Here is a 15,049-nt window from a genome sequence, read left to right as displayed (position 1 = left end):
ATAGTATGTTTATAATAAGATGAAGTGAAAAAAATTATTATGAAAAGAACTTGACTTACACTGATGTTTAAAAGAAATGATATTCATTTTTTTTGACATTGACAAACTTACAGGTTATGTTCCTATAGTAATTTAGCCTGTACCATACGATGTTCAAAAGCTATGGGTTCCTAAATAAAGTACATATTTATATAATTTGGAAGTTTAAACTCTTAAGATCAATCTTGAAATCTTAATACACAGTGAGTAAGTCTTGCATGGTCATTGTCTGGAGAAAGAATAAGGCCTGAGAACTACCTTACCTAGTAGTGTTCATTACATCCTCTATAATCAATATTCATGGAGTGAGTATACCGAAGCAGATAATGTGTGCAACTCCTCACATTTATTATACAAAGGTTAGCATTTCGTAGACCTAGCACACAAAATTTTCACCTCAACAAAAATATTGAATCTTGTTTTTCTTGTGTTTCTTTCTGAATTCTCACAGCTGGTCCTTCTACCTCACTCTACTATAGAGATATCTGTTTACTTTCATCCATCAGGACTTGGAAGAAATGGTCATGAAACTTGTATTAACTTCTATTGTACTCAGGTATGATAAATATGTTCTCGGGTGAAGTAGAATCTATGTAGATAAGTACAGTCCATGCAGTTAATAACTTCTGCAGGTAAAACATTTTCTCTGCAAATCATTAAATAAATGTTTTAAAATACAATAGTATAGACTCCTGATCTGTAAACAACTAAATAAGATATGCTGTATTCTTTAAGCCTAGAAATTGAGCAATAAGTTCTTTTTCAAGTATAAAATAAAGTAAAATATAAAAATACTCATCTTAAACATTTCCTAAATCAGTTGAGCACTGGTCTTTATTTTAATCTCTCTGAGTACCCTCTCCCTACCTGCTGAAAATCTCCATTCCTAAATGGTTAAATATGAACCAATAATTCATCTCTTCAACTAATAAGTTGAGACCTAACCTTTCCAGTGTTTCTCTTTAACCTTTGTGCCTTCCTTTTTTGCCCTCTTTTTATCCCCAAATGATTCATATCTTTTTATTTAATTTATCAAGTTGATATCATTTGCAAGTAAAATCAATTCATAAAAATTTAGTTGAATGAACTTTTGTATGAATGGTACATATTATATGTGCCCGTGGATATAAAGAACACACTTTAAAAGAAGCTTGAGAGTTTATTTTTGAAACCTAAATATTTGAAATAACTCTTTACCTTTATGGAAAATTTTATATAGATTTATATCCATTTCTGGATTTGTGAGTTATTATATCTACCTGAACTGACATGCACAACTGAGTAGCTAAATAATCTAAAATGAGCTAAGGGCAGTACTAGTCAGATAAATTTTATCTTGAAGTAACCTCAAATCAATTTTTCTTTTTTTGTTTGAATTTTAATCTTGAAAACATTAATGTAGTTTATGAGATTAATAAGTAGGACACTTATTTATTATTTTTCTCAGTGACCTCTTTTTATTTGTAATGTCAGCAATGAACACAAAGATTTTCCCTTCTATTTTCTTCCTTTTATTGAAAATTGATTTTTTTCTTCACATAGTATATATCCTGATTACGTTTCCCACGTCCTCTATTCTTCCAAGTACTTCCTTCCCTTCCATCTGGATCTACCCCTTTCTGTCTCTCATTGCAAAACAAGCATATTTCTAAGGGATGGTAAAATGTTAAAATAAAATGAGATAAAACTAACTCATCAGAATAGGACAGAATATACAGACAGACAGGAAAGAGCTTAAGAAATATATATATTTCTCATTTTAAAAAATCTCTAACAAGAAATCTGTTAGGCATGAAGCCTACCCACAACGGTAGTTTGTTTCCCAAGTGAGACTCCCTTGGATAAAACTAATTTTTCATTTGCAGCTGTGTATCAATTGGAGATAGCATCTTGGTTAGGAATGGGGGTTTGTGTCCCCTTCTTTCAGCTCCAGGACCTCATCTGGTATAGACCTATCTAGGCCCTGTGCATGCTGCCTCAGTCTCTCTGAGTCCATATGTACACCTATCCACCTATTCTGTTGATTTGTTTTTGCTGTCCTCTATCCTTTCTGGCTCCTATGACCTTTTTGGCTTCTCTGCGTCAGAATTCCCTGAACTCTGATGGGAGGGATTTGTGGAGACATCCCATTTAGGTCTGTGTCTTCCAAGGTTTCTTATTCTTTGCATATTGTCTGACCGTGGGTCTCTGTATTTGTTTCCACCTGCTACAGGAAAAAGCTTCTCTGACGATGGCTGAGCAAGGCACTTATATATAAGTATAGCAGAATGTCATTAGGAGTCATTTTATTTCTACTTTTTTGTTTGTTTGTTTGTTGTTTGTTTAGAACAGTAGTATATCTTACAGGCAGGGCACCATTGTAGATCAAAGAGTTTGTGGTTAGGTTGGTGTTGACATTTTTCTTTTGGTATCTTTAAAAGTACCTTATTGTAGCAAAAACTTTATCACATAGGGATGAAGGCTCCATGTAGGCAAACAGCTCAACTTCTCCATATTCAGTGAGTTATATAGGAGTTGTCTTTAGCAATGAGGCCTTCCTTTCCATCAATTTGTGGGGAGCAACATATAGTCTTGGCAACATCCTGGTATTGGAAAATTTATTTGGTTACAAAAAATGGCCATCTGGGGCTTTGTCTCTACAATTATTTGGCAATTTCATTTAGATGGCCTCCATATATGTATATATTTTAGGTAGCTTCTACTTCATTAGGTCTCATGATATTCCTCCATTGCCCATTAATTTTAGCTATCTCTCCCCTATACCCTCCATCTTCCCCTCCTTACCTCCTACTCTGCACTTTATCCCCCCATTCCATTACCCCCATCCATCCATAGCTATCTATCCATTCTATTTACTTTTTCCTAAAACAACATATCTGTCCCCTTCATCCCTCCACCCCTGGTCCCGTACTTTATACCTAAACACGATGTATGTACAGATTGTTCCTTGGTTATCATAGACTTAACAGCTAATATCCATGTGTATGTGAATAGATATTTCTCTTTCTCTTTCTCTCTCTCTCTCTCTCTCTCTCTCTCTCTCTCTCTCTCTCTCTCTCTCTCTCAATCTCTCTCTCTCTCTCTCTCTCTCTCTCTCTCTCTCTCTCTCTCACACACACACACACACACACACACACACATTTATGATATTTATCTTTTGGGGTCTTGATTACCTCACTCAGAAAGATTTTCTATAGTTCCATCCATCTACCTGAAGATTTGACAATTTCATTTGACAGCTGAGTAATACTCCATTTTGTAAGTGCATCATATTTTCTTCTTTCATGTCTTGAGGGATATTCTAGCTCATTTCTAATTTCTGGCTATTATGAATAAAGCTGCAATGAAGATGGTTGAACAAATGTCTCTGATGAGACATTCTCTGGGCATGTGCCCAAGAGTGGTGTAACTGAATCTTATTCCATATCCACTCCAACATGAGCTGTCACTTGTATAACTGATCTTAGCCATTCTGATGGGTGTAAGAAGAAACCTCAAAGTAGTTTTGATTTGCATTTCTCTGATGACTAAGGCTGTTGAATATCTCAAAGTGTTTCTTGGCCATCAGAGTTTCTTCTTTTGAGAATTCTGTTTAGATCTGTACCCCATTTTTAATTGAGTTATTTGTTTTCCTAATGACTACTTTTTAAAGTTCTTTATATATTTAGATATTACCCTGTATCACATGTGTCATTGGTAAAATATTTTCCATTTCTGTAGGCTTCCACATGGCCCAAATGATGAAGTCCTTTGCCATGCAAAAGCTTTTAAGTTTCCTGAGGTCCCATTTATTATTTGTTTATCTTAGTGCCTGCACTAGCAGTGTTCTGTTCAGATATTTTTTTCTGTGTCTATGAGTTCAAAGCTTTCCCCCACTTCGCTTCTGTCTAAACCTGATATCTGGTTTTATGTTGAGGTTTTTGATCCATTTGGAATTGAGTTTTGTTCGAAGTGAAAAGTATGGATCTATTTATATTCTACATGCAGTAATCTAGTTTGAAGGATGTTATCATTTCTGGTGTCTATTTCTGGCTTCATTATCAGAAATCACTTGTAAACATGTGTGTGGATTTATGTGTGGTTCTTTGATTTGATTTCATTGATTAACTTGTCTGTTTTTGTACCAATATCATGATGTTTTTATTGCTATACAATTTGATGTCAGGATGATTGTTTTAGCTATCCTGGGTATTTTGTGTTTCCATTTGAAGCTGAAAATTTTCCTGTCAAAATCTGTGAAGAAATTTGTTGGTATTGATGGGGATTGCATGAATCTATAGATTGCTTTTGGCAAGATGGTGATTTATACTATGTTAATATACATGATTCATGAGCATGGCCAATCTTTCAATCTTTTGATATCTTCAATTTCTTTCTTCAGTGTCATAGAGTTTTATCATACAAGCCTATCCTTGATGTTATGGTATATTTATTGTATGAAGTGGAATTATTGATCCTGTTTTCCCATCCATTTTGTTAGTCTGTATCTTTTTATTGGAGAATTGAAACCATTGTTGTTGAGAGAGATCAGTGACCAGGATTTGTTGATTTCTTTTATTTTGTTGTTATTGTTGTTTTGTGTGTTTTTACTCTTTTGATTTGCTGGTGTGTGATTATTTACTCCTTTGTGATTTCCTGTGTGTGGTTAGCCAACTTGGAGTGGAGTTATCCTTCTAGTGCCTTCTGTAGCATTAGATTTGTAGATATATATTCATTAAATTTGGTTTCATCATACAGTGTCTCATTTTCTCCATCTATTCTGATTGAAAATTTTGCTGTGTGTAATAGTCCGGGATGACACCTGTGGTCATTTTAGAGCCTGCAGCACATCTGTCCAGGCCCTTCTGGCTTTTAGAGTTGCCTTGAAAAGTCAAATTTTATTCTAATAGATATGCCCTAATATATTACTTGTTCTTTTTCCCTTTCAGCTTTTAATATTCTTTCTTTATTCTGGACATTTAGTGTTTTGATTATTATATGCTGGGGGAATTTCTTTTCTTGTGTTCTATATGCTTCTTGTACTTTTATAGGCATCTCCTTTTTTAAGAATAGGGAGATTTTCTTCTATGATTTTGTTGAAAATATTTTCTGTGTCTTTGTCCTGAGTTTCTTCTTCCTCTGTTCCTATTATTCATAAATTTTGTCCTTTCATAGTGTCCAGTATTTTGCATCTGGAACATTTTTAAACATTTTCTTTGACTGAGTTATACATGTCTTCTATCATATCTTTAATTGGAAGATTCTTTCTTCCATCTCTTGTCTGTTGGTGAAGCTTGCTTATGAGATTCCTGTTCCTAAATTTTTGATTTCCAGACTTTTCTGTTTTTTTATTGATCCTATTTCCACTTTCAGGTCTTAAAATATTTTATTCATTTCCTTCCACATTTTGCTTATGTTTTCATAGATTTCTTCAATGAATTATTCATTTCTACTTTCATATCCATAAAGTCTATTTTAAGATTTTTGTCATGTCCTACAGCTACACTGCAGTTCTCATGTCCTATAGGATTGCTGGACTCTGGTTAAGACATACGGTGCTGTCTGTTATGCATCTGGGTTTGGGAAGATTGTAATTCTACGTGCCCATATCAGTCTTGTCTTTGTTGGGTAGGTGTTTTTTTTCCTTGTTTTATGTTGCCCTCTTTGGTTCTTAGGAGGTCATGGTGTCTGTGTGTTACCTGGTGGGGAATTCATTTGGTATCCTGCTAATTTTGGCCAATGGTGGTTCCTGGTAAAATGTGTTTCAAGCAAGGTATTGTGTATTGACACTTAGGAGTGGGGATGGACTTGAGGGTGGCTGAGAGTATCCATAGGAGGGATGAAAGCAGGGTGATCCACTAGGATCTGCTTAGTCCCCTGGAAATTGGGATAGGGCGTGAGGAGAGGCCACCACAAGTATTTCTCTGTAGAGCTTGGAATGAGACTGGGGGAATAGGTATGGAAGAGATGGGGGAGAGGTGAAGATCTGCAGTTTGGCTACCTGCTTCTCTGGCTTTAGTGACCTGTCGGTTCCCAAGGAATGCCTGCTGAAGTTGGAGGGTGGGATAAAGTGATTTTTTTTTAAAACTCAGTTCAATTGTTCTTTGTTCATTGGCTATAATTAACATAGTAAGAGAGTTATAAAAGCTCCCAGGCTACCCAGTTTCACAAAATGTGTCACAGATAAAAAGCAAGGCTTAAAGGCTAACAGGTTAGTGGATACATTTCTGGGCATGGTGGGACTCTAACTCCTGGTGGAGGAGTTCTCTTTCCTGGAGGGAGCGTGCCTATAGGAGTTCCTCAGGCAGGAGGAAGGTCAATTGGTAGCCCATGGGTGGTCTCATACCAGGTAGAGGAGCCATAATTTCTGGATGTGGGGTTGTTCTGCCTACAGGCAGAGGTGGAGTTCCCCTTCCTGGTGGGTACTTGTTGGGCTCCAGCAATGTTGACAATGGCAGGAACCACAGCAGCTGCTTCATTGCTGTTTCCATGTGGATTCATGACCTACTGGAATGTACCTCCTACTCCTTTGACATGACCCACTAATCCATCAGGAGCTTGGAAAATAGGTTTATCAGCTGGTACTCCTGCCACCTGCCCTCCCAACACCAGGACCACCTGCAGCAACACACCAGCTAGTGGCACATGAGCAATGCTAGCATCTTTCAGAGATGACTCTCTACAGTCATGGATACCAAGTTCTCCCCCTATCACAAAACCAGACCCAAAACCCATTTATTCGTCCTCTGGCTGTTTTGCATCCTTTGGCTTGATCTTCCTGAATACCACACTCACAGAGGATCAAATTCATATGTTTGTCAAAGGTACCAGTGAATCTAACTTGTATAAAGTTGACATAAACTAGCCAGCATAGGAATGGATACATTTTTCAGCCAGAAAAAGTGAAGTTACGTTATTTTCAGGGCACAACTAGAAATAATATTGAGTGAACTCAGTTTGTCTCAGAATGGCAAATATTGTATTTTTTCACTTATTTGTGGTTCCTAGATTATATATACATAAAATCTTATATGTACATATGACATGAAAGTAGAATCAAAACTATCTAGGGAAATAAAGAGGAACAGTGATGGGAAGGGGAGTAAAAAAGGTGATGGTAGCTGAGTATGTAGGGGAAAATGCTCAAAGTACATTATGTACATGTAAGAAAATGTCATTGTGTGACTATATCATATTCAACACAATACATTGGATAAAACAATAGAAAAGTTTTATAAATCTTGAAAATCAAAAATATGTTCAATTATGTTTTGATTGTTTCTTTTTAAAACAGTTTAAAGAATGGAAATTCTACCTCTTTGGAGTAGGACTATTCCCCAGGCCTATAGAAGCAGAAAGAGTAACTGCAGTCCTTGGTCTTCAAGCATCTGTTATAATACATTTCATAAATCCTACCAGGGAAGATGTTTCCATTGATATCATATTAACAAGTAGGTTGTTTTTCTTACATTTTGTAGATATCTGTCCTTTTATTTCATTACAGTATAAAAACATTTTATAAAAAATAAGAGGTAAAATATGATTGCTGAAACATCTCTTAAGTAGTGGATCCAGAATCTATGTACTAAGTAGTCTTCTGATCTTATTTTTAAATCCACATATGAGTTAGTTACGGATTTAGTTATATAGGTTTCTTACAATATTTTCAGTTATGTAGGATTCTTACAATATTTTTCAAATATTCCAGTTCTTAATATGCAAAATATTATAAAAATTCTAACGAAACTGTTTAAGGGTTCTCAGATCTCTCTGACCAATAACTCAAAAAGAAGCATCCCACACTTGGCACTGGGATATTCTTTAATAATACACTACATCTAGGAGCAGCCATCTATACACATTTTCAAGATAGTAGGTATTCCTCTAACATATTCTTCTCTTCTCTCCCATTCTCCCTCCACCCATCTCCCTGTTTAAATTTTTCCACCCCAATTATTTACCATCTCCATTTTCATATTACCTATTTTCTGCTATAGCTCCTCCCTTAAGGACTTTTCTTCCCTGCCTATCACCACCACCAATGGCCTCTTCCAGTTTCTTGGATTCTGCAGTTACTCCAAGTTAAACACACCAAGCTAGAAGTTTCAGTGTAGAACCTGCTTATCACTGAAAACATGTTTCATTTATCCAGAGGCACTGAGAATTTTCAAAAGAGAATCTGTGCTTCATGCATTCATACATTTGATTTTACACTTTAAAGGATAATTCAGAATTATTTTGTGGATATTATGTACACATTGAGAGAATAGATGGGACTTGAGAATCACACTTCCAAGAAATTGAAGTCAGTTATAGTGAAAAAGTCTATGAACAAAGGTAGCAAGAAATCATATGGTATATTCCTCAAATTTCATCCACATATGAGAGAACATTTGGTTCTTTAACAGGCATAACCATTCCATGCAGTTATTTCATTTCCAAGTAGCTATAGTATCTTATATAAAATAAATATTTTTAAGGTATTTATATATTATTGACACACTTTGTATGCCAAATTGGTATTTAGCTATGCCCAAATTAAAATTGTTCCATACTGAAATCATTGTGGCTATAGTATTTGGCTCAGAAATTGAAAACTTTTTTTTTCATGTACTCAACTACTCTGAGTTTGACAACAAACACAATTATTGCCTAACAACAATATTGCTCTTATTCACAAGGGCATAATTAATGAGTGCTTTTGCTTTCCACTAATGTATAAATTCTTGCTGTCTTCTGAAATTTGCACATGAGAATGTGAACCTAACTTTAACACATGTTTTTGTTAACATATTTTATTTATTGAAATTGAATGACTAATGCTCAGTTATATTTGGATTAGGTGATACACAATCATCATCAGTTATTCAGACATAACTTGTACCTGATACTTTACTAAGTATTTCACCTGTAATTTCTTAAGATATCTTAAAACAGAAAATATTGGGCGACTGTTAATTTGAGCTGTCACTCAATTGCCAATAACTTGGAATCTTTCTGAGTGTTTCCTCTGACTAAAAGAGCTTTTTCTGCCCACTCAGGGTAAGCTGGAGGTGTCAATGAGTTAATATTCAATCAACCTATGTATGCCAGAGCATCGTGAATAATATCCCTGGATAGTATTCTTCTGCATTGTGTATTCAGCATAAATCCTTAGTTCACCATATACTTTGACTTCTCATCTCCTGTAGCAGTAACTTGTGTCACAGTGTATCAGTTACAGATGTGCTTCCATTTGTTTCTGGCTTCTGAACGCCTCAATATGCACACCCCAAGATTGCTTCCCAAATAATCATTTCCAAGGAAACTCTAAAATATCAACCCTCTAATGTACTCATTATATTCAAATTTTAACATGAGAAGCTTAAGGGACAGAGAGGGCTAGCAAGTTGTTTCTGACCACAGAACCATTAAGTGAAGGAATAGCAATGAAAACCAAGTTTGCAAAGGCAAATCCCACATAACTTTGTACATAACTTCTCAACAGTCAGGATTCCTCTCCAAATAGTCAGCTAAACATACAGAACAAAAAACTTGATTGAGGAAATGCTGAAGAGTAACTGAACAGACTTAGAAGCTTTCTTTTCTCTGAGAACCCTAAAGTCTATTCATGAATTAAACTGAAGGAGCCCAGAATCTCTGTACTAGAAATATACTATACCTTCCAGTAGTTACGCTAAAAATTTTATTAAGTCAAATTCATTCTTTGGGTATTTCATATACTCATAACTTCAAGTGATGAAGAAATACTCATCATGATGTGTTAGCGATGTTATTGAAAGCCTTTCTTGTAATACTGCACATCACTGTTTATAAAGTTTTGGGAGACTTTTTCAGTTGTTTATATCAGGAAGAAGCTTTTTTGACCTATTAGTGAATTGCCCATATGAAGCCTGATTTCACTTTATAGTTATCTCTATAAATTGGCTACTACCAAAACATTTTAGACTTATCCAGAATAGATGACTTGCCATTGCTCTATCTCATCCCTGAAGATTGGTTATGTTATTAGGGAAAAAAGAAAACTTTATTATTATTAATTTAAATTTTCATAACAGTTTATATTTTGATCATTGCTACTCCTTCATTAACCTCTCTCATACTAACCATTCTTACCAAGCTCCTTTCCCTCCCCACCTCAACAATACTTCAAATTCGTCTTTTATTGATTGTTTATGCAACTATGTGATTCCCTTAAAAGTATCATGTCCGATGAAGGCATCTGTACATGGGAGTTTGCCAAAGAACATAATTTTATAGTGTTTTTGATTGTTGTAAAAATATAATTCTCTGTTGAGAGTTTTCAGTTAAGATTTATGTAAGGCAAGCTGTAGGAAAATGAATGATTCAAGTGTCCATGCATATATTACCCTATGCTAATTTCAAAAAGTAGCTACAGAGGAAAACAGGAAATGGCCTAAATAATCTTAAGATTAGAAAAAAAGATTCCCAAGCCGGGCGGTGGTGGTGCACGCCTTTAATCCCAGCACTCGGGAGGCAGAGCCAGGCGGATCTCTGTGAGTTCAAGGCCAGCCTGGACTACCAAGTGAGTTCCAGGAAAGGCGCAAAGCTACACAGAGAAACCCTGTCTCGAAAAACCAAAAAAAAAAAAAAAAAGAAAAAAGAAAAAAAATTCCCTAATGTAGATCATCAATGAGTATTTTGAAACATAAGAATTTATAGAAAATTTTCAATGTGCTAGGAACATAGCAAAGTATAAAACCCAGTATGTCTCACACTAGAGCCCTATGAATTATTACTATATTCAGTTTTACAGACATCTGTTACAGTTACCTATATGTTTTTCAATTGTAAAACCTCACTCTTAGGAATTATTCAAAACTGCGGCTGGAGAGATGGCTCAGCAGTAAGAGGCTGCTCTTGAAGGAGAGCAGGTTCAATTCCCAGGAGAGCAGGTTCAATTCCCAGCACCCACATGACAGCTCACCTTCCTGTAACTCAAGTTCCAGGGTTTGTGACACCTTCATATAGGCATACATGCAGACAAAACACTAATGAACATGAAATATAATAATTTTAAAAAATTGTTCAAAGCTGTACAGTGCATAAATTGAACAGGCTCTTGGTCTAGTCTTGTCAAGATACTTTCTTCAGGATCACCTAAATGTCAGTCACAGGTGGTGCATGTAAATCCTAGTGATAAGGCTCTAAACTAGAATGACATTTGCCACTTTCTTTTCTTTGTTTGGATGCCAGGATTCCCTTCATCCTATCAAAGGTTTCCAAGCAGTGTTCCTTAATGCCACTTTCTCATTGTTTCAGCTCTTCTGACCTCTATTTTCCACTTTGACATCAGACAGGGATTTTACCTAATCTACACATGCTAGGGAGTCCTCTATGTGCCTTATTTGGCTTAGATATATACATCTGTTCCATGGGTGATGTCCACAGACTCAGTTCTAACAGTCATCTTTCATCCGTAATTATGTCTTTATCCTCAAACTCTTTCTCCCCAATTTCTACCCTGCTGGTAATTAAAGTAAAGAAATGGCGAGTAGCTATGGTAAGATACAAGAGTATGAATTGAAACATTGCAAATCAGGACAGGGCGTATGATACACATACTACATGTCAAATAGATGTTGATTCCTTTGTTCCTATGACCAATTCCAGACATGCTCATTTATGAACGTTTTAATATCAGGACTTACTTTTATTGGCAGTATCATTCCTTCCTAAATGAGTATTACTATTTTGCCATGGGTGTTGATGGCACAGGAGTTAAATATAGTCATTAATATTGAGTATTTATTGTAACCTGAAAACTATTGGATATACATTTCAAAACTATCCCACATATGGATAACAAATACAGGAATACACTATTTCTGATTTTCCATTTCTGTGGGATTTCAATATAATTAATGTACCTAAAAGGTTGTATGGAGAAATGAAGAAATAATTTCTGTGTTCATTAGAAGAAAATTGGGCTTTGTTTGCAATTTTAGACAGTCTAACAATGGAATAGTTATATGAGAAGATTAATGTTGATAGAATTATGCATTTTATTACTATATTTATTCTTATTTTACTATTTAAAAAGATAGTCAATTTAAGTGCCAGGGTGACAGCTTTAGAAAAACTTGATAAACCTGTAAAAACTCAGACAGAAGAAACTAACAGTGAAGTTGCTTCAAGATTGGATCATAGGGTTACAGAAAGAAAGCCTGTTTTCACAGTCACCCTTAGTTTGTCCAGTAACCGTACAGCAGTTGCCTGATCAAATGACTACACAAAATATTTGGGCTTCAATCGAAATGTTGGATTTATGAAGGTTTAAGGAGGCAATGGTATCTTATGGCATGCATTTCCCATATGTAAAGCAAATGTTAAACTCTTGGTCAACATATAATAGGATTGTACCACAGGATTGGCGGGAGCTGGCACAAGCTGTTCTGGAACCCAGTCAAAGGCTTCAGTGGCTAACTTGGTTCAAGGATGAAGCTAAAAACATAGAAAAACAGTGGAGGGATAAAGGAATACAAGTCTGCCAGGATCAGCTTATGGGAGAAGGTCAATATGCTTCAGCACCAGCACAATGTTTATATGATGTCCAAACCCTAATTTTATGTCAAACAGCAGCCTTGAATGCATGGGACAGAGTTGAGGAACCAGGAAAAAAACTGAGTCATTTACAAAGGTTGTACAAGGCCCAAAAGAATCTTTCACAGATTTTTTACAAAGACTGGCTTCAGCAGTAAAGAGAATGGTCCTGGATTCAGAAGCTGGTAAGATAATAATTGAAACTTTGGCCTATGAGAATGCGAATGCAGCATGCAAAACAATAATCAGGCCGTTAAAGGCAAGATCTGCACCTTTGGAAGATTGGATTAGAGACACGGTTAATGTTGAAGCTCATGAGCATGATGATACGTGGGTAGGAGAAGCAATTTCAAAAGGTTTGAGGAATGTTAGATGTTTTGGATGTGGAAAGCAAGGACATTTGAAAAGGGACTGTAAACAGGTCATTTCTAGAAACAATGTTTCCTCAAGGAACAATGGCAACAGAATGCCCCTTCCTTGTGGAGTATGCAGAAGGTGTGGTAAGGGAAAACACTGGACCAACGAATGTAGATCAACAAGGGACAGACAGGGTAATCCTTTGCCTCAGTCTTCGGGAAACTCCCAGAGAGGCCTCATGCAGGCCCCAATAGCAAATCCAGTTCAAACCTTTCCTGCAGTCGTAGAGGAAACCCCTACTCAGAGCAATTAAATAACCAACTGCCTATTGGAATAAGTCATGCTGGTCAGGATGATGAAACAGAGAGAATAGAAAATTCAGGAGAAAACATAAAGAAAATTTTTTGGCAAACTTCTATTAATGAACAAAGACCAAAATTATCGATAAAAATAAATGATGTTTTGTTGTCTGGTCTGGTAGACACAGGTGCGGACATTACCATAATTGCACCAGATTTTTGGCATCCAACTTGGCCTCTTCAGGAGGTAAACGTTCAACTGTTAGGTATTGGGACATTATCTCAGGTGAAACAGAGTGCAAGATGGCTCGAATGTATAGGTCCAGAAGGACAGAGAGGAAAATTGAAAATGAGACAACTGAAAAAAAGGGACAAATCATCTATCCCAGGAAACAGAGTGAAACGGCGTATGGTTTTCTGCAGAAAATCACGGCCAGGCCTAACATCAACTGAAGTCTCCAGGAAGAAGTTGGGACCCCACAACAACAACAATTCCACGTGGACAATAATAATATCACTAAGCTGACAAACATCATCTACAGATCAGCTTTGAACTACAAGGTGTTCAGAGTAATTTTGAGATGACTAGCTGAGATGATCCAGTCTCAAAGACTACTTGAATAAGGACTTGAGATAAACCCTGAACTTTGGCATTATACACAGACTGGATAATGAAGGGTATGGTTACCTTTCCTAGAATTTGACAATTAACCTAAAATTTTTCTTTCAGGATAAAGATAACTTCACCCATACCCAGCAGGAAGCAATTTTAAGAATACGACGCCCACATTCCCAAAGAGGTGGTGTGGGGCAGGTGGTTTTTTGGTCTTTTTAATTGTTTTGGGTCTGGGATAATTTTCATTGTTTAGGGGGTTAGTTACAAGTTGTTGTCAAGGGTTAGGAAAAAGGCTAAGCAAAGGAGATTAGATTTAAGGTTCTTAATTAAAAAAAAAAGAAAGAAAGAAAGAAGAAAAAAAAGACAATTACTAGTTTTAAGTATTTTACATTGGATTGGATTGTTTTATACTGTATACAAGTTATATATATTGGAATTGATATTGTTAGAAAATGCTATATGTATATTTCTAATTGTACTTATACCATTCATTTAACAATGCAATTTTCTGATCCTTGAATGTTATTATTACCAACTATTAGGATATAAAGAAATGAAAGTTAGTTAATTATAGTTGAAGATTAATTAGGATAGAAAGTGAATTAGATACATTTTGGACTTAACAAAATAAGATAAATAATGAAATTATTTTCTCTGAATTTGTCAAATACAAATGGACTAGAAATTATTTAGACATTGTATATAGTTATTGTAATTTTGTATGTAGTTTTTCTTTTGTTAGTTATAACCTTTTTCTTTTTTTTTTCCTTTTTATTAAATTAGAAAAGGGGAAATGTGGTGGTAATAAATAAAGTTGCCTGGGGTCAGAGCTATTAGAGCCATAGCAAGTGTGTGGCAGTGGTGGTGTACGCCTTTAAGGACCTGGAGGGCGGTACATACAGGCAGTGATGAGGCAGTCACGTGATTGGGTTTACAACCAATCAGAAGCCAGAACAGAGAGACTAGAGACAAACACACAGGAAGGAGGGCTTCTCTTTCGGAGAGCTCTCTTGGCTGAGGAGGATCCTGAATCAGGAAGGGTGAGGCTCTTAGCTCTGACCTCTTGGCTTTCTTCTCTGAATCGGCTCCGTGTTTTCTGTCTGATAAAACCGTTGGCTACATCTACACTGAATTACATCTACAAATAATTGATATGTACAAACTAAGTAAGCATTTTCAATATTTTCCACTTGAA

At 35.9% G+C, this 15,049-nt stretch overlaps 1 protein-coding gene and 1 pseudogene across 1 annotated transcript in view; one reads left to right on the top strand and one right to left on the bottom strand.

Annotated features, from left to right (window-relative positions):
• The window catches only part of Cfap47 (cilia and flagella associated protein 47), a 272,610-nt gene that overhangs the window by 207,720 nt on the left and 49,841 nt on the right, over nt 1-15,049 (top strand). Inside the window, exons 56-57 of the mRNA XM_052731290.1 lie at nt 491-595; nt 7,313-7,469. Coding sequence (XP_052587250.1) covers nt 491-595; nt 7,313-7,469 — 262 coding nt within the window. The remainder of the gene's footprint in view (nt 1-490; nt 596-7,312; nt 7,470-15,049) is intronic.
• Nucleotides 6,223-6,904, bottom strand: LOC128113436 (small nuclear ribonucleoprotein-associated protein N-like; annotated as a pseudogene).

This window comes from Peromyscus californicus, unplaced genomic scaffold, assembly GCF_007827085.1.
Source record: "Peromyscus californicus insignis strain IS unplaced genomic scaffold, ASM782708v3 Scaffold_10__1_contigs__length_136768540, whole genome shotgun sequence".
Taxonomy (NCBI): Eukaryota; Metazoa; Chordata; class Mammalia; order Rodentia; family Cricetidae; genus Peromyscus; species Peromyscus californicus.
This window is presented reverse-complemented; position numbering and strand designations above follow the sequence as displayed.